Source organism: Pleurodeles waltl, chromosome 3_1, assembly GCF_031143425.1.
Source record: "Pleurodeles waltl isolate 20211129_DDA chromosome 3_1, aPleWal1.hap1.20221129, whole genome shotgun sequence".
Taxonomy (NCBI): domain Eukaryota; kingdom Metazoa; phylum Chordata; class Amphibia; order Caudata; family Salamandridae; genus Pleurodeles; species Pleurodeles waltl.
The window spans coordinates 1,647,330,650-1,647,354,648 of NC_090440.1; the positions used below are offsets into that span (position 1 = coordinate 1,647,330,650).

At 43.2% G+C, this 23,999-nt stretch overlaps 1 protein-coding gene across 4 annotated transcripts in view; it reads left to right on the forward strand.

Moving 5' to 3' along the window:
• RAPGEF4 (Rap guanine nucleotide exchange factor 4) overlaps window positions 1-23,999 on the forward strand; it is a 942,686-nt gene that overhangs the window by 485,795 nt on the left and 432,892 nt on the right. For all 4 annotated transcript variants that reach the window (XM_069225351.1, XM_069225352.1, XM_069225353.1 and 1 more), the window contains one exon: window positions 13,049-13,110. In XM_069225351.1, coding sequence (XP_069081452.1) covers window positions 13,049-13,110 — 62 coding nt within the window. The remainder of the gene's footprint in view (window positions 1-13,048; window positions 13,111-23,999) is intronic.

Here is a 23,999-nt window from a genome sequence, read left to right on the forward strand (position 1 = left end):
TTTTGAGCTCTTATGTCATCCACATTTCTTGATGGCTGCCTTTGCTTGGGATTTCTAATCTGCGTTGGTAGACGTTGCTGGGTTTGGAGAGAAAAATATGTGGATCATTTTAAACTTTACCTTTAATACATTGATTTAGTGATTTGTTTTATATTCTTTTATAGCTTATGATACCTCAGATTCCCACTGGGTCAAATAAAAGCTGCAGGGCAAGGGGTTTTTCTTATCACACTAGCATGGTATCCGCAGTGCTGGTATAACAGGAGTGGACAGTAAATTTTGCTCATCGGTGTATGGCATACACCTTGCCTGAAAAATACTAACAGAGTATTTAATGTAGCCTTTTCTTGGTCCAGGTGGGTGTGGGGAAATGTATGTCCTACACCAAAGGACTAAGGACACAGGAATATGCGTACCAACTCTGTTATTGGAGAGGTATAATATGAGTGCAGAATGCAATTTCTTTGAGCGCATGTGTGTTGTAGAATTCAGTGCTACCCTCACGTGACTGTCTAGTCCGTAAGATGGCTCCCACTGCACTAAAAAAAAAAAGGACATTGACACAGTCAAACGCCTTAATGGCTTGGGAACACAGACATGAGATATTGACTAGTAGCATTAAGTGAATGCCTGTTTGTCTGTGATATTCATCTCATTGGATTCCCCTTAGGATGTCCATCCATAGTCCGAACGGCATCACTAACTTTGGAGACCCCCACCAACCAGGGGACAACAAGGCCATGTCATGCTGACACACAGGACCACCTTAGAGAAAGGTTGCCAGGGATGCATAATCCTAGAATTTCTAAGCTAAGGACTGGCAGAATGTCTGGTGATAGGCCGCTGCAATAGCTGGTGTCCCTAATAGTGATCCGCACACACAGCCCACTCACAGTTGATTCCTCCACTCCAGGGTGTGTTCAACAGTACCACCCAAGAAGATTAATACGAGCATGCTGGTATCACAAACCTTTTAATGATATGCATACCATTGAGTTAAACACGAGAGGAAATCACTCACTCACTTCTGTGTTGATGGACCCACTCCACCTATTTATTCATAATCTCCCAGCGCCAGCTGAGAAATGCATACCTATGGTGATGGTTTGAGAGAGTAAACTGTTAATGTTGCATTTACCACCATGTCCACTCTTTTCTGTGATTTAATTGGTACTGGACCCTTTGCAGCTGGACCAGATTTCTTGAACATTTAGGCCTTCCCTCACTGTTTATTCATTGCTGTCAGATGCAAAATGATTTTTTCAGAGACAAACAGCATGCAAATAAAGGGGCTCGTGAGAGACAAAAGGAAGAGTCATAACAGCGTCACCCATGTATTTTGTTTTTTCCAGTGGGTCTCAGACCAAGGGAGTCAATGTGAAGGCCTAACTTAAATATATTTAGATGTCTTATCCATACTCACCTCTGCTAATTCTTGTGTTTCCTATGACAAATTACAGGATCTTTAAGCCCCGCTGTGTCTGTGGATCCATAATTTCACCTTCTGAGGAAGTTTTATATATTTTATTTCCTCTGCTCCAGCATCTTTCCTGTATCACATGTTACTGAGTGAACCATGCCAACATCAACTCTAAAACTTGTCTTTACTCATGTCCGCCTTATTCTATTTTCACTTATCAAGTTTTATACTCCCTAATTTTTCCAGCTTGTGGCTATATTGTTGATATTTTACATTAGTTTCTGGTTCATTTGTTGAGGGCTGGTTATGATTTGATATTGCTTACCCTGTCCTTTTCATATGATCTCCTGAACAATGAAGACCTCTCTCCATCTGATCAAGAACGAGATGTATTGTAGCTTACCTTAAAACCCAACTTTGCACCACAATAGGTATTTCCAGTTCATGAAGTATGGGGTGGGTGGGCAGAAGTTCAGGGGCTCTGTTTTTGTGTTTTTTTCCCACTTGTGGTGGCTGGCATGGGTAGGCGGCAGGCACATGAGCTACTTTTACACAGCCTACCAGCACAGCTAGAAAATAGCTTACTCACCTGGGGACATAGCTCATACAAAGTTGCACATAATGCCAGGTCATCTTTCAATAGTCTTGTGGAATGCTTATGGCATGCTCAATAAAATCAAGTGGGGAGTGGTGCTTCAGGCGGCCTCAAAGACTGATATACTGCTGCTTCAGGAGACTCATCTCCTGGGCAATAGATGCCCCTTACTGGCTTGTAGGGGTAAACCCAGGTTTACATAGGGGTTCTCTGGGTTCAGCAATCGAAATATGGTGACCCACGCCTTTAGTAGTCTCCAGGGTGTGGCATGATAGGGCCCTTACCTGGCAGTGATGGGCACCTTGCATGGCCTCCCGATCTCTTTGATCTTTGTCTGTGCCTCTCCACCCCTTACATCCGACTTCCTGGCAAAATTGGAGGCTTCATACGTGACCTCCCAGAGGCTCCATGGCTATTAGATGGTTGTCTCAATGGGGTGTGTGACCCAGGTCTAGATCAACCCTCTGTCCCTGTGGATAAGGGGTGCAACCCAACCCTTCTTGGGGTCTTCATGCACAACTTATCCCTGGTTGTTGTGCAAGGAGCATTACCTGGGGCAGAGAGGGTATACTTCTATTATGGAGTGGCACCGGTCTTTCTCCCGCCTGGACTATTGTCTCATGCCAAGATGCAAAGGTCACCGCGTCTTGGATGCAAGGTTGTTGGCTTGGGGCCTCTTGGATCTCTCACCGGTGAGGGTAGACCTGCCCGGGGGCTGCCTTGGTGGTGGCAGACTGGCACTTGGATCAGCGGAGTCTTCAAAACGAGGAATTTATCAGCGCAAATGTCAATGACTCCTAACCTACAACAGGGGATCGGTGAAATCCCAGGGTATGATGTTGGAGTCCCAGAAAGCAACCATCAGAGGAGCCATCCTTAGTTAGGCCAAAAAGCAAGTACTTGATCTCGAAAGTCAATATGTGGCATCAATGGAAAAGGCTCTCCTACAGGATTAGCTGCATACGCAAACACTGCTTCTGCAGGACCTCACACGAGAGATGAGGGAGGCTTGGATGGGCACCGCAGCAGAATTGATCAATGCAGTGTCTAGACAATGGCTGTGTACCCCATGGAAGACCAATGCCCTAGTGGTGTATTTTGCTACCGAGGATGGCTCGCGGTGACTGGCAGTGAACCCATCACAAGCGCTTTCAGAGCCTGCAACTGTGAGATTTACCGCTGTGACCCCTTTAGTCCCCGATAGAACCTGCCCCAATGTGTGCTGGACCTGCTGATGCCACACTTGACCCCTGTGAGGTGTAAGTCATTGTAGACACCACTGTGGCGTGGCACTAGACTCCTGCAAGTTGTGCCTTTCGTGGCTTTGCTGCCTGGGACACAATAGGTATATCCGCATTGGGTGACATGATCTACAAGAAGACTACAATATGCTCCAAACACAGTTCTTCCATTACCTCTAGCTCGGACACACGCTTATGCCTATCATACAAAGGGAGGTCTCCACCACCATGTTTTATTTAGAAATGTTGTTAACAATACATTGAATGTATTTATATTTTCAACTATTTCCATTAATTTCATTTAATTTACCATTATTTCCTGTAAGGATCTATTTTAAACCCACACATCCTTCATTTTATATTGGAGGTTGTTGCAGCATCAGTGGTTTGACATTTGGTGCTGGACTTACTCTCATTTGGAGTACACTTGCTACCATTTTTGGGTCCTTTTTGGCTGTAGTATGTTTGGAAGTGCAGATGGGCTTACTCTTTTCTGGATGGGTGCATGTGCCTCCCTAATGCTCCTTAAACATTTTCTTACTTCTAATTAATAGTAAGTATATGCCTTTTTATAGCCACTCCCCTTGTCCCTCCCACATTTACTACTAAGTAGTAAACCTACATGTGTGAGAGCCTCGCTTCAGAAAAGATTTGAGTGGAGAAGGTGTATATTTACACTCATAGGTTTGTGAATTGTATTTTGTAGTAAGTAAGTAACACTACTGTAGCTTTACTTTATGTACTACATAATGCAGTTTGTAAATTGGGCCCTATGTCTTTTTGAGTTGTTCGTCCCCTTCACTTTAGGGTTTCATTTTAACACCTCTCTTTTATATACTTTACCAAATGATCTACTTGCTCTAATATGACCAGAGATTCAATATTTTGTGAGGGGCCCGTTCATGGAACATCTATCTGTTTGTTTGTCTGATTCACAATAATATCTGGACGATAGACCGAAGATAATTCCAAGTTGTTTGCAAAATGCTTTCCAGAATTGAGAAACAAACTGGACCCCTCTGTTTGAGATTTTATCTAAAAGTGTTGAGATGGAAAAGTCCCTTGCATGGTGATGACCGTTTACCCTTGCCCTGAGTGTCCCAGCTGCAACGATGGAAGAGGAAGAGGAGCACCGAGCCGTGACCCCTGCACAGCCACATGTGTGATACTCACCAGAGGCAGCCGCTGCAGCTGCCGTGCTCTCAATGCTCTTGCAGGTTCTGATCAAATAATGCCTGCTGGTGTAGGTAAGACTGAGCGAAAGGCCATAAGGCCTTGGGGGGGGGATCTTATCTGCCAGATGGAGCTTGGGCAGTGGAACACATTTGACATTTCTAACAGAGTCTGAGTACAACTCCTAAGACTTAGACTGCTAGTGGGACCTAACTAGTGAATGGGGAATACCTACTACCACTGGTGAGACAGAAGTGGAACTCAGGTGACTGCCATTAAATATTAGACCCCTAATCTCAGGGGTCTGTTTGTATTGTTGTGTATGCTATGTTTCACTTTGTGGTCATAAATAAGTACTCCTTATTTTTTAAAGAAAATAAGTATTTGACTGGCCAATTATATATATATTGCTATTCTTAAATACATTTTAAGTTGTGAGCTAGTGTTCACCTCCCTGTGTCTACCTTCCCCCTCACCCACCCCTCCCAAGAAGCCTTGGACTGCTCGACCCACACTACCACTGGGAGTCAATTGGTAAGTGGGATACTTGGCCCAGTTGCTCAAGATTGATAGTAGGCCGTGCCCCAGAACATCAGGAATAAAAAGCCTCAACTCCCACTGTTAGGCCCAGTAACTCCTGCTTGACCTGTGGCCCTCTGAACAGGGCTCTGACAGAAGATATCCAGTGTAATCACACAATACTTGTACAAACAGTTTTGCTAATTGTGGAGTTTAAGGCATGTCATCTAATGGTATTTAATGGCACATCTTTGTCAGCAGATCCTCTACCACAACTAAAGTATCAAAAACCTGGTCTTTGGTAAGATACACAAATAGATCTACTGAAATCCTGTGCCAAGGAGTTGGCAGATTAGGTAATGGTTGAATATGTCCAGCTGGCTTCTTCCTTTCCGATTTTATCCGTGAACATACTGCACATATCACAATATATATTTGCTAGTCTGTACTGTTGTAAGGTCCCCTTTTTGGATGGTCACCCCACACTTTTTGATGCTTGATGCTATCGTTTTTTATCTGAAAGTGCTCTGAGGCCTGCTAATCAGACCCCAGTGCCAGTGCTCATTCTCTTAAATTGTACTGTAATTTGATAAACCCAATTGGCAAAGACTTTATTACCCCTGTAAAACCCTAGTAAATGTAACCAGTGGTACCCAGGGCAGGGATGGTAAAGGGGTCATGGGACTGCAGCACTCATTGTGCCATCCTGCTTGACCTGAGTAAAAGCAAAGCCTGCAGAGCTGCCATGTCAGCCTGCACAAGCAGCTTGCCTGCTTGAGTTCGACTCTGCCCACACCAGGTGCAGGCAGAGTCCATTCACTGCCCATAGCACAGGTCAGACTCCCCTAAGGCAGGCCTCCTTTAGCCCAGGAGGCAGGGTGCACTGTATTATGAGTGTGGACATATATGTGTGAGCATATATGGCACTGTAATAGCATTTAAAACTTAATGCTACCGCAAGTGACCGGTGGTCCATAGGATAACATAGGCTGGTACCCGGGCAAACTCCAGGTGTCCATCTCCATGATGGTGCAGATTTCCCTGTGTTTGCTGTCAAACTCTGTGCTTTTTAAGCCTGAACACGATTCTCATGCCCAGGTCCACTGAGTTTTCCAACTTTCTCCTACCTTGGTGGGCTTCCCTGAACGCCACCAAGACAATAGTCTGTCCACCTGCTGGTTGTGCTAGCGCTTCCCCAGGACGGTGGCAAAGACCTGGGCAGGAAGGAGGTCACACCTGTTCCCTCCCAGGATGGCTAGTGTTTACAAAAATCAAGGCGGTGAGGCTCAAAGGCTTTTCACCACCCTTGATACGTGATCTCTTGTCCCCTACTCAAGGATAAAGCCCTTCCCACCCTATCCAAGCCGAAAGGCAGGAAAATTAGGTATTCAGGAGGCGTACACCCCCAAAAGGCAAGCTATACCCATGAACATCAATTCACCAAAAGGCCAGGTGTAGCAGAAGTGACATCACATGACATTAATTCACACACGTTTACACATACACACGCAATCACAAATGCACACACTTTCTCATATAAACATACTCACCTGCACACATGCACACAACAAACTCTTAAAAACATTTTTTACTTCCCTCAGCTGCCAGGGAGGGTCATATTCTAGCTAATTGTACTCGATTTTTTGTTACACTGATAGGGAATAATGCATTATTCACTATTAGCATAATCAAAAAATGATCATTAACAAGGAAATTAGAGCCTCAACCGATGTCCATAAGGACGAGCTGCCCCTGTGTTCCTGGCACTGATTTGGCCACCTCTGAGGTGAGGGGTCACAAATGCAGTGCCACGGGTCGCAAGGGACAAGCGAAGTGTCACAGCTGTGACCCCTGACAACTCCTAAATGACGTCCATGGCCACACCTCTAGGTTGGGCAAGGAGGCCTGTGCAGCCGAGGAAGGGTTCTGCCATCCTGACAAACCCTGAGTTAGTGGGTTCTGGGTAGAAAAGTGATGTACTCCCACAAGAAGTCATCACCGCAGGGGTGGGCTAGCCACAGGGACCAGTAGCCTATTGGCTCCTGTCCCCTACATCCTTAACACACTCCTAAGCTAGGATTTAAGGGGCTCCCCTGGCACCAGAACCCAAGTTCTGACTTGAAATCCAAGAAGAGCCACAGAGAAGTCGGCTTCTCTGACAACAGGACTTTGAATTCCGCCCCAGTGCAAAGATGGGACACTTAAGTGCACTGAGGAGACCATATACTGGAGCTGCGTGTCGACATGTGCCCATGGCAAAAGCTCATTGCTCCCAGCAAGAGGGACTACAGTGGATGCCAGAAAACTGAAGCAGACTCCCCTGACTGTTGGAACAAGTCTCCTTCAAGCTGCAGAAGAATCATCATGCTGAGTCACAGGAAGTGCAGCCCGTCTAGCCCTTCATGAGTGAACCCAAAGAAAGTTGGTGACCTGCACCCTGTGAGTTGTAGTGAGCTTCACTCCAGGTTTTGAGCCGCTACACTACTCCTGTCGACCTCCAGCCAAAGAAGTACCAGGGGAGTACTTTTGCCGCTGCCAAGGCTGTCAGTCACCAGCCCGGTAATCAACTCCTTCCCGGACATCACTGATGCCAGAGCAACTCTTATCAATAGTGACCAACGTCAGCAATGACCACACTTCTGCGATCTTGCATCTTGAAGAAGGGGAATTCGACCCAGTGGCAAAGCATCCTTGGCGCGACCCTTCCGTGATTCACAGCTCTAAGGCTACCTCTGCACCCAGCGTCACTGGACGTGGTAGAGAAGTTCCAGCTGTAGAATCCAGGTTCTGGTACCCCAAAGGCCTCTACTCTCCGATTGTAGAGTGTAGATCCACCTCCAAGTGTGTTTTTGTCAAGTGCTGCAATTTTTACAGCGCCCGCGGATCCCCTCAGCACTAGAGCACCTCTGCACCTGGACCTCCTGGGCAAGGCAATGAAATACTGTCTGTTGAGACTTGGTCTGGGGATCCGCAAGACCTTAACCCCAGGTGGGTTCCATGTAACTCACCCCACAGGTGACCAATTGCCTACTGTATTTTCGTTTGATAGCTCTGCAAAGTACAAATTTATTTAATACTGTAAAATCGATAATGCCTAAAATCTGCAGCATATCAACGTGGTTTTGGTGTCTAAACTAATACAAAAATCTTCTTTCTTTTTATTCATTGGTGTCAGATTTCTTTCAAGTCATGTCAATTACTTATCATCCATGTTGGTGTTGTGAAATGCTTAACACATTACTCTGAGTAGCCTCCCTGCTCTTTGCCACTCTACCAGGACTGAGATAGGGTTTAGTATTGTGAATCCAAGGTCCACTTCTTAGTAACATGCTAGTATTGCATGGTAAGACCCCCAGTCATACCACTTAATACTGCCACCTTGCTACATGAACTTATTGATTTACACCAAAAGTGACACTGAAGCAGATCAAATGATTTTGTGTTTCCAAATGCCCCATCAAAGGTGAAGCGTGACACCATGCTAGAGGATTTTGTTGCAGTTTTTTGGTGGAAAGTTATAGCCATTGGTCTTAGTAAAATAACCCTCCATCAAAGCTCTGTAAAGGCTGTTTGGCCACCCAAGTCTCACTGTCAAGATGAGATACAATTGACTGCATTGATGGAGACCAAATACTGTTCCAGGTGGTCATCTGAAACTGGAACAAGCCAATAAAAAAGTGGTAACCTCTTCCTTTTGTGATGTTCGATTAAAGGCATCCACTTTTCCTGCAAGCTAATGATAAAAAATTCTGCACAAATAAAGGCCAATATAACTTTTATGTAGTTAGGGCTTTTGAAGTTTGTAAACATCGTAAGTTTTGATGATCCGTATAGATGGTGACACAAACTTGAGCTTCTATCCAGGGGGGCTCCTCTGTTATGGCAAAGGAGTGTTGCCCCCCATCAGCAGCAGCAGCTGAAAAACTTTTACAAGAAAACGATAATGAACCATGTTTATTATCCTTTTCTTGTAAAAGGGGCGGACCACGGGCTGTGACGAGCACAGCACTCCCCCTCAGTGTGCATGTAAGTTTGGCTGGCCGTCTTGGGCTGGCCAAACACATGCGCACTAGGCTCTCTCCAACCTGGAAGCACAGGTACTACGTTGCCTGGTTGAGACAGCAGGCAGACACTTCCGCTCTGCCTTGGAGTGCCCTGGCTGGGCGCTCCCTCCAATCCTAATGCTGCTTTCATGCTGCAAGCAGCATTAGAATTTGATGCCAGGCAGTCTGGGAACCTGTTTCTGCAGTCGAGGACTGAGGAGCTGTACGGCAAGGAAGATAATTTTTTTTAAAAAATTGTATATTTCATTTTTTGTCCCCCTCACCCTCCACGCTCCACCCCTCTCCTTTTCCCTCCCACAAGCCACCACTGGCTTCTATCAGTTGGTACTTTCTCCATACTATGATTGCTAATAGTTCTTTATCAAAGATAGTAAACCTTTTTTGGGATATTAGTCAATTTCATGCTAAAATAGCCCCAAAAAGTTGATTGAACACATTAGCCATGCCATTAAATGTCTATGTTGTATAAGGGTGTATTGAAATATGGGCAAATTTAAAACGATCTTTTCGAAGCAGAAATGCCTGTTCTTCTTATGATGACCATTGGAAAGTTTTACCCTTCCGCAGTGAGGATGTGAGTGGTGTCAATATATGTAAAAAGCTTGAAATGAACGTTGATAAAAAAATGGCAAAGCTAAGGAAGCTTTTCATGTGCTTTATCGAAGGTGGAAATGGCCACTATAACCCTGCCTGAATTTTGTTTATGTCCTTAGTTAATCTGGAAAGAGAGATGACAACCCCCAAAAACGTAACTTTAGTTACAGGGAACTCATATTTTTTTTAGCTTAGCAAACTTTTGTAATGTAAAGCTTCTTAAACTTTACGTGCGTGGGTGATGTGCTCATAAAGGGATAATGAAAAAATCAGAAAGTTGTCTAAATAGGCGACTAAAGTGAAATAATTGACTTATTGAACAACACTGTGGACAGATGCTGCAACATGACTGGATTGTTAGAAAGTGGCCCTTGTACATCAAGCTTTGTAAAAAAAGGTGGAAGATCGTACTTGGTCCAAGATAGCTGGGATCAGGGGACGCGGATAATGATTTTGAATTTTTATTTTAGTTATTTGATTAAATGTCCTCAAGTCAATACTGTTCTGAACTTCTCAGCACTTCTTCAGTTCGAAAATAAAATTAGATGAGACTGGAGGTTTACAGTGCTTTATGAAACCATTAACTAGGTATTTTTCGAAGTAGGTTTTCATATGTTCATTTTAACCTTATGTGAGGGAGTAGATGGGACTGCAAGCACTTTGTGCACCAGATTATATGTCTATCTGGCAATCAAACCCTCTGTGGGAAAGTAATGTTTCATCCTTTTGTTCTTTGAACCCATCAGTAAAATCCTGATAATATGGTAAAAATCAGGCGTGGGTGTTTGCTAGATGATCTCTGCTGCAGTGATGCATCAGGTCTGCAGAATGTGTTGAAGTAGTCTGACAAAATGTCACAGTCCTTTTCTGCCTCTCAATAACTGGATTCTGTCTGGGTACCCAAAGTAAATCCAGGATAATCCTATACTGAGGCTCATATATTCTCTGGATGTTCCCCAGGCCGTAAACGGACTTCTTAACCACCAGATGCTTGTTAGAGGGCATTATTTGCACTGTTCAGGAGGCCCACATTAATACCCCTTAATAGGCCCAAAATATCGGGGCCTAAATCTCATCTTACAAAAATATCTTGTCTTTGTAGTTAATAGAAAATCTACTCCAAATGGAACTATATTTTTGTAAACGATATTCAGGAAATGATATTGTCAGACAATAATTTTATTATCGATATTCTGACATGCATTCTCATCCTTCTTCGATTTTGTTCTTTAAAAATGTTTGTGAAGCTCAACATGATTCATCTGGGTTTTGTTTATGGTTTATTAGGTTATAAAAATAAAATGACATTTTAGCCCATTTGTTGTGGAATTTCATATAGTGGGGGCCAGATTATGAAATGTTTTTATCATCGGTATTTTAATTTCTTAGCAGTATTGGTCAGATAAAATAAAGTGATTTGTGACACCAGTAAAAGTTGTGGCATTACTTGAATTTGTTTTTGCTGGTGGTATTTCAATCAATAACATTCAGCTCAAAAATCTCTTTTGTAATAAACAAATTTAAATAACACAAATTATTTTAGGTGATCGGACTATGGTTTGTGTTATCTAAGTTTTAGACCTGCGGCAGGATGAACAGCACGTGTTTTATCCAGCCGTTCATTAAGGGCTAAAAGTTGGGGACCATTGGTTATTACATCCGTTTTGAAATAGGTTCATGAATGGATTTTTCATGTATCATCACTAAGTGAACTGTGAACTTGCTGGCTTAGAGTGTGCAGCAGGCAGAAAGACTTCTAGTGACCTCTGAGGCTTTCTTTACCAGCGAAAATTTCCTGCCATTTCCTCATTCCAGAGTTATTGGTACCAGAGGTTCAGTTCATTCACGGGGGGGGGGGCAGAAATAAAAGGAATTACAAGTTTTGGGGTGATAAGATTGAGCAATCTCTGTTTTCAGGCCTATTTGTGTATCTTTCCTACAGAGATTGTGGCTGCTTTCGTTTGGAAAACAAAAACTTGGTATGCTGAATGGGTCTAGCAACTCTCATCAGAATTTACAGGGCACTACCAATGAGGACCTGAGCGTGTGAGGTATTCTGGTAGAGTTAAGCTGCATTACTTGTGTACATATGGCTACTGTAGGCTGTATTCCTCGGTAAAGGCCTACTTTGAGTATTGGGTGTTAGAGAAGTGATCCCTCCTGGTTGAAAATACTTCTTTGATATAAAATGGCTAATGTCTCTTTTCTGTCCTATTTATACATAGAAATTGCAGACCGCGGATGGAAGAACTTACGTAGAGATGTGTTTAGGATGATATACTACTAAATACATAACATAAAGACGTGGCCTCTACAAAGAATTGGTTCCCTTTAAAAAAAAAAAAAATCTGCCTTTTACAAAACTTGTATATTGGTTCTGATTTTGAGTCTATGTTTTTCTGTATTGGCACTTGTCTATGGTGGGAGCATCCACTAGTTCTGAAACCATGCTCACCCACTAGAAATTTCTGGTTCAGTTGGAATGTGAAAATGTGCCAGTCAAATGTCCAACAAATTTCAAACATATTGAACACAAAGGTAAGCCACGCAGGGTGCAAAGTCCCCAACTCTCGAATACATACAAAACTAAATCTGCTGGATCGGGGAACACTTCAACAGGTCATTCTTCTGGCAAACCTTTTAACCCAATAAGTGACATGGGTCTTGGTGGATTCTAGGGCATCCGAGTCTTGGACCTGCCACTCTACTCGAGTTGACTCATTAAAGTACTCATAACCATTTCCAGGCCTTATTCTCACTGCCGATTGTTTGAATACTGACAATTGCATTTGTTGTCTCTCACTTCTGCCTTGCAATCTTAGTGCCTTGGGAGGGATTGAATTTGTGGAAGGAGGCTATGCACGCTTCATAGTACACACACCTACATCATTGCATGTTTACCAGTATTCTTGTTAAAGTTAGCTTGTTATATAATAAAAACGGTTTTATACTCTGTACAGTGGTTCCCAACTTTTTCACTTCTGTGGACCCCACTTTATCATTACTGGAATGCAGGGACCCCCACTGAATCATTATTGGAATCTGGGGACCCCTCCACTGAGTCATTACTGAAAACTGGGGACCTAATCTGTTAATATTATTTAATTTTCTAAGCAGTTGCGGCCCCCCTGAGGAGGCTTCATGGACACCAGGGTCCCCGTACCACAGGTTGGGAACCACTGAAAACATGCTCATGTAAAAGATAATCCCATGTATCCTTTTCTCCTGGCATGGGCTCTTTGTACAAAATCTCGTCTGCTTCCTAAAGTTATGTCTCCGCCATAAAATAATCCTAATATGAAATTAAAAAGACTGTCTAAAACACTACCATGAAATAGGAACCAGATTCACCTAAATTGTTTTAATAGTACAGTCGATATTGAGTTTTCAGGTGTCGAGCTAACGCCCACCTCTGTTTTGTTCTGTGTCATGTTTCTTGTAGGGATGTCAGACAAGGAGAATATGAACAGCGGTCTATGTGCCATCTCTAAACACGGCAACAAGGTAAGTTGTCTAATTGTTTATATTATGCGTCTAGTGTTACAGAGCATTTGTCTGATAAAAAAAGAACAAACCTGGCAAAATTCAGGAGGATGAGATGACGCCCTGTTTACAGTATTAGGCAGTGTGCAGTACCTCATGAAATGCATGATATATAGATATACAGAAGAGGGACCCGCACTTCAAATCATAAAAGACTCAAAAGTGGTGGGCAATGTCATTTATTGGTGGAATTTTTCCACTGGCTGATCCCACATTATCCAAATTGGCAGTGCTAAATTTGTTTATGGTGTACCTAATACAAATACAGTACCAGCATCTATGGCTCTGAATGCTGAATAAACACCAACCTAAACTGTGTGGGTTCTATCTTTCATTCTTCGCACCACCACAATATTAAGAAGTGCAACCTAAAATAGAAAAAGAGCACTATATTGGGAACACATGCATGGCCCAGAAATGCACTTCACTTCAAATAGAACACATTATCAGCAACGCATCCGCTCATGGTGTAGCCCAATACCCATCTGACAAGGTGGTGTGGTGTCTTGTTAGTGGTTTGAAGTGCACTACAAATTCAGTTAAAACTACAATTATGGAACCCGATGACGTAGGTACAAATATGTCTAAAATTTGACAAACCATTTGCTGCTCTTACCCTACGTGGTTATTTTTTCAGGTGCTTTAGAAGGTATCCCTGAGATCTACTAGAGTGGTGGTTACCTGGGGCTGGTTCTTCGTCTAGAGTGTTGGTCACAAAAGCTTAGAACTTGCTGAGCACAAAGTTTTTGCCCTGCTGTCCATTTGCGCACCTGGCTTACATGAGTTTATGGAAAGGAGAATGGGTCAGTAGGCCTCTTTCCCCACCATTCCAAGCAGAGGTGGAATCCTTTTTGTCATCAAAATAGACAGACGTTATTTACACATCGGCAGTGCCAACCGCTGTGTTGCTGCTTGCAATCCCATGGCTTGGTATTCAACTTCTGCAGTTTTACAAACTCAAAAAATTAGTATTCATTCAGCTTTTGTTGTTTTTGACATCTGGCACTGCTTTACACATAGTACCCCAACGGCGCAACAGTGTTTGCAGCAGGTTTTTATGCCCCTGGGACATCATGGTATTACAAAAAGGGCCACCGATAATTGTGCTGCCACTTCTGTAAAATGGATCATGCAAGGGTGCATCTTGTGCAGGTGCATTCACAAGGTGGCATTGTCTGGTTTGCATGTGGACATACCACATGGAAATTATGTGACTCTTTGTCTCTGTACCTGTGTGCAATATTACGAATGTGGGCACAAGTGCAAAGAAGCCATCAGGAGACACACTGAGTGTGCACCACAAACAAGGTGGTGCTCATTCACTGCTATCTGAGGGCACCCATTTGGAGGGGAACATGATGGTTTCAGGGATACCCCCAGCATCCATCTCCCGATGAGTGCAAACACACATTACGTCCCCCTGTGAGGGAATCACTGCTCCCCCTTCAAAGGTATGCTGTGGTTGCTGCCTTGCATTTGTTTACAGTGCAAGGTGCAATTTCACACCTGCACAGCTAACATTGCATTGTTTGTAATCGGGTGCACTGTCCCGCTTTGGGTAAGGTGCATCCATATAAGAATGTGCCAGTGCATCTGAGCTGTAATTCAAGTCCTGGTTGTATAATAACATGCTGAAGTCCATCATTTTCAATAAAGATTGTTTAAACACGGGGGCTGCATCAATGGTTCCTTGCACTTCTCCTTTTCCTTGGGGAAACAATGTTCCTTATGTATATTCATGCAAATTACTCTCTGAATTTTTGCAACCTCTTGGTTATTTTGCAATGTGACCTATTTACTAATAGGTCTCAAGGCAAAATTGGCACTCTGGGGGTTACAGAATGAACTGCTTAATGAGCAACAATTATGAATGTCATTTGCAACCCTCTGCGAGTTCTTATGAATTCTAGGATGGTGGCGTGCGTTTATATTTCCGAAGAGTCAACAATTTCTTTTTTAGATCAGCCCAGGCCCCATAAAGGTGCAGATGCTGCTTTTTAAGAGAAACTGTTCCCATTTGGGAAGACATCTGGGGCAGCAGGCAGTGGTCCTATGGGAAAGCTTTCCACGTGCAAATCATTTACCATTCTAACTCAGGGGTAGGTAACTGATGCATGGTTTTTGTCTGCAAGAGCGGCCACAAGCCATTGATAAGTACTTTAATGTCTGTTAAATAAGAAGCAAATGTCCCTTTCGCACCTCTTCTTTTGGTGATTTTAAAAAGCTCCTAAGAGCTTCTGTACAGGTGTGAACGCTGAATATTTACTAATAAATATTCATGTATTTTGAATTATGAATCTGCATAGAATTTGACTTAATACAGAAAATAATGGCCAACTTGGAAAATGTGCCCACTTGAGTGTCCGCCATTAATCAATAGGTGTCCTTATTAAATGCATATTAATGTTAATTGAAATGCTTTTCTAGGAAAGTGTAGCAGCATGTTGTACTAATAAATTTGTATTATGTATTTGCTTTATTAATTATAGGCCTTAAGTTGGCGAAGTTTTGGGCCTAGTTTGCACAGCCTCATGTTAAGCTGCATTGTTCAGATAATGCTGTGAGAAATGTACACTTAAAATAATTTATATGTGTATTGTTTTTCACTGTGTTGACCACATGTTATCCGATGCCTTTAGCTTTCTCCTGAGAACTGCTTGCTAGAATGTCTTGTACTAGTTTCTGTTACATTGTATAGTTTAGTGTATAAAAAGTGATGTTCCCAGGAGCTATCAATGGATGCACTGTCTGGAGTACAGATGGATACAAAAATCTTACCTGACGAGCCTTACGGTGGGAATACAAGAGGAGCCAATCTTCGGTATGTGAAAGACAGTTTAGTTCTATCTTAGATTTAGACATGAATCCTTATTGGACTAAATGTAAAACGTATGATTCTTTGACCAATGGCAATGTGGGAAGTCCTCTAGACGATTTTAACTTAGCTCGACTGCACAGAGGAGAAGCAACCACTTTTCGATCATTCTCAGTTGCATGCTCATTCTGCTCTATCTTTAACTTTATTGCTTAACTTTCTGATGCTGATTGCTGATCCCTCAGACATTGCTCTCTCATGGTTTGGATATCTCAGCTTCCCCATTTCTGAACCATCCCCTTTCATGACCCGTTGCTGATGAAGACCGAACCGATGTCCAGCAGAAGATAATCACCGCTTGCTGATCCATACTGAGGAGAGGAATAACAAAGTGCTATTGTTCTTTTTGTAAGTTTGCCTTTTTGCTTCTAGGTACCAACTGCTATTTTTATAGAGCCCAGCTAGATGTTTTTCCAAATTTATGTTGACTAAAATTGTTTTTCATGAAGCCCAAACATGCTATTCTAATCAGAAAGATAGTAAAGGAAACCCTGAAATGTTAACAGGTTGCTATTAATAAATAATTGATGTTGCTCAGTTGCTGACCCTAGATGCATGCTATTTCTATTGCGCAGCTGTTCTTGCTATTGATTTATACTGCAACTCTTGAGTGCGTAGTAATCCATGCATTAATTAAATTGAGATTCTTTAGAAGGTTTGGTCAACCAGAGTTGTCTTTGTGTGTATACCATTTGATTTTGAGACTAAGTTATGCAATATTAGCATTGTTAATATAGGGAAATAAACCTTTTAACTTTTACATAAATGTGTGATTATTCATGGCCAAAGGGGTCATGGTGCATGAGATTACTGACTCCAAAGATAATTGATATTGCTGATTGATATTGTTGATGATTTGTACTGAAATTGAGACTTATGGTGGAACTTACTGTAAGCACAGTCAAAAGGCCCATCGAACCGCAAACCTGCGTCCCATTATAAGTCAAAGATAAGAAACCAAATAAGGTCAGACACGCTAACAGAAATGGTAGCAGAGGATGGTTACGTTCCCTTAAGAGACCACCATAAAGTTTCCCCTTACGAAATAAGTAAAAGGGTCGGATGCTTACATCTCCCTAAAAGTAACCTCCCTATTTTCTTAGAAATATAGCAAAGCAGGAAAGTTAGTCTCCTTAAGAGCCCATCATAGGATCCTTTTTGTTTTCCAGAAACAACAAAACAGAAAGGTTATGTCTTGGATTCGCTAGGAAAGATAACAGAGTAGGTTGGTTATGTTTCCCTAAGAGCTTGCCACAAGGTTTCCTCAAGAGTGGTAAAAGAGTTGGATGGGTAGTCCCCTTACGAGATCAAATATAATTAGCAGATTTGTTACGAGAAATTGGTAAACGTTAAGGTTTTCAGATTTGATGATACACAGTGGAGAGAAAATGTCGCTCTAAGAACTTAGAATGACTTTCCCAGAACATTGGAGTTTCCCAATGCTTGTTTGAGGATGTTCTTGGCATTCTAGTGACAATGTGAATGGAATAGGTTTTGCGCTTAAGCAAATCGCAGGTGAATTGTGATGTTTGTGAGGGTTGAAGAAGTTTGCGTACTCCAAATGAAGTTGTTGAAGGAGTTTGCGTACTCTGAAGTGTGAGAGTAGGGAAGTCATTGAACTTCACATGTGTGTGGCGCTTTGTGCTCAGATATTGTCCACGTGGTTGTTGGTATACGAACCCTGTGTGGTCTAAGACTCCGGAATATTGAAAAGTGTATGAGACACTTGGTTTGTTGTTGTAATTTATCTAGTTTAATAGGTCATTTGGGCGTGGTTGACAACCTCGAGAGTGTGTGTTAAAGTGATTGAAAGGTTTTTCGAATGAGAATTGATGAGTCCTATGTGCTCGAGGACAGATCGGTTGAAAGTAAAATTTGCAGGTCGAATTTTGCTTGCGAGTCAGGGAAACTGACAAAGAAAGAGTAGCTGTTAGAGCGAAAGGCCGTCTGAGAAAAATCAGTAAGGTTTCTGAAGCGATTGTGTTACCCTACTAGTAGTAAACAGACAAATTAGGTTTTTGATTTTACTTAGTGCTCACAATATTTTGCATTAGTTTTGCGCAGATCTGTATTTAGGAGGGCAGGCCGAAAGATTTTGTCAGCCACTGTATGAGTGAGTGTGACATAATTGGAGCCACGCTGGGATAAGTTGTTAGTGAGAATGGTCACGCACGGATTGGTTGACAACCATGAAGAATCAATAGTTGAGAAGGTCGGCGTAAAGGATTTGAGGATGGAAAGTCACTTCCTGATTTGGTTTAAAGTAGTGTAAAATTACAGAGATTACATTTTTCAAAGCTTTAAAGAGTGCATTAAGGGGAGATATATTCCAACAAGAATAGGAGAAATCACACCACGGGAAGGTACACCCGCCTATATTGTATTTGAAGAGCAGGGTACCGTGCCATGTCTTTGGCTGAAACAATGGTGCAAAGAGACCGAGAAAGATGGGAGCTTAGCATTTCCAGCTCATGGAACATTTAATTTGAGAATATTATTGAATTTGAGGAGAGTATTGTATGATTTGAAACCTCCTCCGAGACCGGCACAGTTCGAAGCATTAGCAATTTGGGAACTAGGGGTTAGATAGCAACAGCAACTGAAATTTGAGAGAAGAATGAGAAAGGCTGAAAAGACACTAGATGGGATAGCGATCAGAAATTTTGGAGAACTGACACTTTGCAGGGAATTAAGTTGTTTCCTGCAATGACAGAGGAGAACGGGAATGAGGCTAAAAAGAGTAATAGAAATGGGGATTTTTACCCTTCAGAGAGAGCAGAAGTCCACAGAGTCTAGGCAGTCTTTGTCACATGATGAAGAGTCAGATGATGATGAATTCATTTTACAGTTATTGAGAAATCGTCCCTCGCCATATGCAGGAAATGAGAGAGTTCAAGCACCAGTGTAGACCCTACAGTTCCGATACCAGTTGAATCCGCCCAGAGCCAAACACAGGTTAGCCATAGTATTCCAACTACTTTAGCGATTCAAAGGCCTATGCCACAGATAGATATTCCCAGAATTTACCCAGAGATACCTATCATAGAAACTGTAACAAACTTGATAGTCCCAACAGGACAAGTTTACCAGAAGCCAACATTGGTCCAGATAGGGTCGACCCCGAACTTGATGTCCCTGATACAGACACAGACGATCCCTAGACTCACCTACCCAATAGGGTCACAGACAAAAATATCCTCTTTGACAAGTCAAAATTCAGAAATAATGTACCCACGAGACCCAAATGCCTGACCAAGTCCAGATGCAGTGTCAGTACCAGTTACCAGATGTCCTGACATGCCGTTGTTCACCCAGGGAAATAATGAGAACAGTGAGCAGAAAACTCTGAACCTGAGTATAGAAAAGGAGAGAGATAACGCACATGCAAGAATGATAATTCCCATGAGACCAACATTTTCTGGAACAGGTCCGTTAATTGATTTTAGTTCTTTCAGGACTCCTCCAAATAATGAGGTGAGATCATACCTAGGTCCAAATCCAAGCATGGTGACACCAGAAACTCCGAACCTAACGTTGCAGCAAGTGCCAGGTGTAAGTCAGAACAATGTTAAATTACAAGGTTTGACAGCTCAGCAGTTAACTGAATGGTTAGAGAGGGTGAGTAGCACTCAAGAAGATCCTAGCGGAGGAAGTGCCCTGAATTTGACCAGGCTTATACTAGAGGCAGAATACCTAATTGAGGGAACAATGGGGTTAGACAGGATTGACACAATCAGAGAAAATGAGTTGTGTTACTTGTGCAAGCTGATTACTAACAAAGCAGGAATAGTACATCAGAAATTAGCAGACCTAGCAAAAGAAATATGACATAGAGATTGAGAAAACAAAGCACTTGAAGAGGAGTTACAGATTAGATTTCGATTCAATGGATTTTGAAAACATGAGAGACCCGGGAATGAAAATTCACCTTAGGGAATTAATTCAGAGCATTCAAACATGGGTGCATTTGACAAATGGGAAGGCAGATGGGTGAGGAAAACAGACAAGAAGAAGAGGGATGCTGCAAATCTTACTGCAAATGTGCTGCAGATTGAGGTCCCAGTGAAAATTCTACCAATGAGAGAGATTCCAGGAGGGAATTCCGTGCATGTTCCTTGGAGCAGAAGTGACATTCTGTCATTTACAAATGATTACCCCAGATTGAGAGAGAAGCCAGTAGAATGGTATCAGCAGACAGACAGGTTTGTGAAGCTCTCAAAATGCCTGTGAGAGGATTTGAATACCCTGTTAGAGATAGTAGTCCCAGCAGACTAATGGGTTGAATGCAAGAGGAGCGTAGATTGGCTGACAAGAGAACCTCAGAGAGATTCAGCAACAGGCGCACCATCCACTGTTGTAATAAAATGTTCCTATAAGGTGATTGAATTTTCAAAAACGAGATTTTTGCACAAGAATATTGACTGGCAGAGAATAGGCAGGACAGCCCAGGAAGCGAAAGAGTCAATACATGCATACTATGAGAGACTATTGCAGGCATTCAAACATTACAGTGGCAGAGAAACAATTGAGCTGAAGGACAATTCATTTTGTGTTCAGATTTGTTAAAGGATTGAGACCCGAAATTAGCCAGATGATTAAGAGTAATTTGACTTGTTGACAAGCGAAGCTGATTGATGAAGTATTGCAGTATGCAAAGTACTGTAGTGACGAAATTGAATTGAAGCAGAGAAAGTTGAAAGAAAAGGCAATGGTGATGCAGATTAAAGTGGCACAGACAGGAATGCAGGGAAGTTTTCTGCAGCAGCAGTAGGGAAATCTGGTGTTTCAGAATCAACCAAGAGGTAGAGGTCGTGGTGGAATTGGAAATGTGAGCCATAGTCCTGATTTGAATACTGTGGTGGTTCAGAATGATGTGCAAGGAATGAAGAGATTGTTGCAATGTCATGCTTGCAGAGGCCTTGGACATTGGAAACAGGAGTGTCTGATGTTAGGTCAAGAAGGCATTGTTCAGCAAACAAGTGAAATCAATTATTTTCCAAATATGAGAGGACCGAGAATGAGAGGTCACAATCCAAATTTTCAAAACACTGTGAACTGGGTGCAGGATTTTCAGCCCATGCAGCAGATGCAAATGCCATGTTTGCCAATGCCCTATTCGCAGCAAATGCAACCGCAAGTTCAAATTGTACCTAGACAGCAAGTTCAAATACCTGAAGCCCCAATATAGCTGCAGCAGGTGATGCTTCCTCAGCAGGTCATAGGTCAAAGGTTTAATTAGAGTAACAACACAGTGCACCAATTCCTGTTACATAGTGAGGATGAAATAAACGATGATTGGGTGAGTGAGAGTTCTGATGACGAGGAATATGTGTTAGCTGCTTCACTAGAGGTAGATCAGAAAGGTCCAAATGTGAAGGGAAAAATAATGGATCACAAAGTCTCATTTTTAGTTGACACAGGAGCTACACGCTCTACAGTAAGAACTGCAGAAGTTCCAAACCTGCCCCTTTCAGGGAAAACAGTCCAGATTGTAGGAAGAGCAAATCAGTATTTGACCAACCCAATTACAGAACCAGTTCAGGTTAAAATTGGCAACTTCAAAGGATTACACAAATTCATAGTTTGTGACCCAAGTCCGGTGTCCTTACTAGGAAGGGACTTGCTATGTAAGACCAGATGTTCAATTACTTGTTCCAGTGATGGAATTGCAATTCAGACAATCAGTGATGATGAAGATGACCTGACCCCAGAAACATATTGTGACACAGTAAATGAGGAGTTCCCTTTGCTGAGTTTCTTTCCAGTTTTAACAGTGAGAGATCTTCCTTCTGACTTAGAGGGAACACTTAAAATGAAAGTGTGGGATTTTACAGGAAAAGACATTGGTCTGATAAAAGGAGTTGAGCCAGTTAAGGTCCCAGTCAAGCCAAATGCGATTTTCCCCCAGATTCCTCAATAACATGTGACTCAGGACACAATTGAAGGGATTGCACCCATAGTTGCAGAATTTGTATACCAAGGAGTTTAGAAAGAAGTCTTGTGCAGTCCATGTAATTCACCAAAAATGGGATTGTGAAAGCCCTGTGGGAAATTTCGAGTTGTTCAGGAATTGAGGAAAGTAAATGATATTGTAATTAAATGTTGGCCGTAATGCCAAATCCAGCAGTGATTTTGTTTCAGATCCCATGCGATGCTGAATGGTTCACCATAATAGACCATTCTTTTCTATACCTCCTCATAAGGATAGTCAATTTCTTTTCTGTTTCAAATGTTTGGATCAAGTCTACTGTTGGTGTAGAATTCATCAAGGGTTTTCGGAGTCACCTTCTATTTTCAACCAGATCTTGAAAAAGAACCTGGAGTCATTGAAGATGCCCTTCCAATTGACATTGGTACAGTACATTGATGATTTGTTGGTTGCATCAAAGACAAGGGAGGCATGCAAGTATGATACCATTGCCCTACTGAATCATTTAGGGAAGAATGGACATTAGGGGGGTCATTACAACCCGGGCGGTCGGTGTTAAACCAGCGGTAAGACCGCCAACAGGCTGGCGGTCTTACTTTGTGGAATCATGACCATGGCGGTTACCGCCATGGTCATCTGCCGGTTCTCCGTTTCGCCCGCTGGGCTGGAGACCTGGGTCTACAGCCCGGCGGCCGTCACAATACCGCCGCCGGTATTTTGACCCGGCTTACCGCCGTTGATTTCCAGCGGTAGGAACCTCCATGAAATCCATGGCGGTAAGCACTATCAGTGCCAGGGAATTCCTTCCCTGGCACTGATAGGGGTCTCCCCCACACCCCACCCCGACTCCCTCCCCTACACCCCCCACCACCCCTGCCAGCCCCCCAAGGTGGCAGGGCCCCCCTCCCCACCCGACCCCCGACATTACCTTACACATACACACCCGACACGCACGCAGGCAACACCAACACACATACACGCGCACACACCGACATACATGCCAACATCCACACACACAGTCAGACACGTACACCCACATTCAAACATACACGCACACATCCATACAGACATACCCACAGACATACATGCACTCATTCCCAAAACACGCAACACCCCCGCAAGCATACACGCACTCACACACCCCCCTACATACACAGACGAACACCCCCATGCACCCACACAACACACAACACCCCCCTCCCCTAACGGACGATCGACTTACCTGTTCCATCGATCCGCCGGGAGGGGACGGGAGCCATGGGGGCAGCTCCGCCGACACCACACCGCCAACAGAACACCGCCGCGCAGAATCACAGGACGTGATTAGCTGGGCGGTGTTCTGTTGGCGTGGCGGTGGAGGTGGAGCAACCTCCACTTCCCCGCCGCCCGCAAGTATGGCTGTTGGCGGCTCTCCGTCGGAAAAACGACGGAGGACAGCCAGCGGTCATAATACGCCGAGCGGCAAACCGCCACTACTGGCGGTCTTCCGCACGGCGGTCCCTCGGCGGTCTTGTTAAAAGACCGCCGAGGTTGTAATGACCCCCAAAGTGTCCCCAGCTAAATGACAGTACTGTCAGAAAGAAGTTAAATATTTGGGTCACCTAATTGAGAAGGGAACTAGGAAACTCTCCAGGGAAAGGGTCACAGCCACATTGCAGATAAATCCCCCAGCAACCCAGAGAGATGTCAGGATGTTTTTGGGAATGGTAAGCTCTTGTCACCAGTGGATTCCCAACTTTTCAGTCATTTCGAAGCCATTGCAGAAGCTGACTCACAAAGAAATTACTGATCCCTTAGTGTTTGACCAAGACTTTATAAAAGCCTTTTCTAAGTTGAGAGAAAGCCAGTGCAAGACCCCGGCTTTGGGAATGCCTGACTACACAAAACCTTTCATGTTGATTTGTCATGAGCATGATGCATGTTCTTTGTCTGTCTGACGCAAGTCCACAGTGGTGTAAACCACCCAGTAGCATATTTTTCAGCTACTTTGATCACAGTTGCACCAGCTTTATGGGGCTGTCTGCAAACCGTTGCAGTGGTTGGACT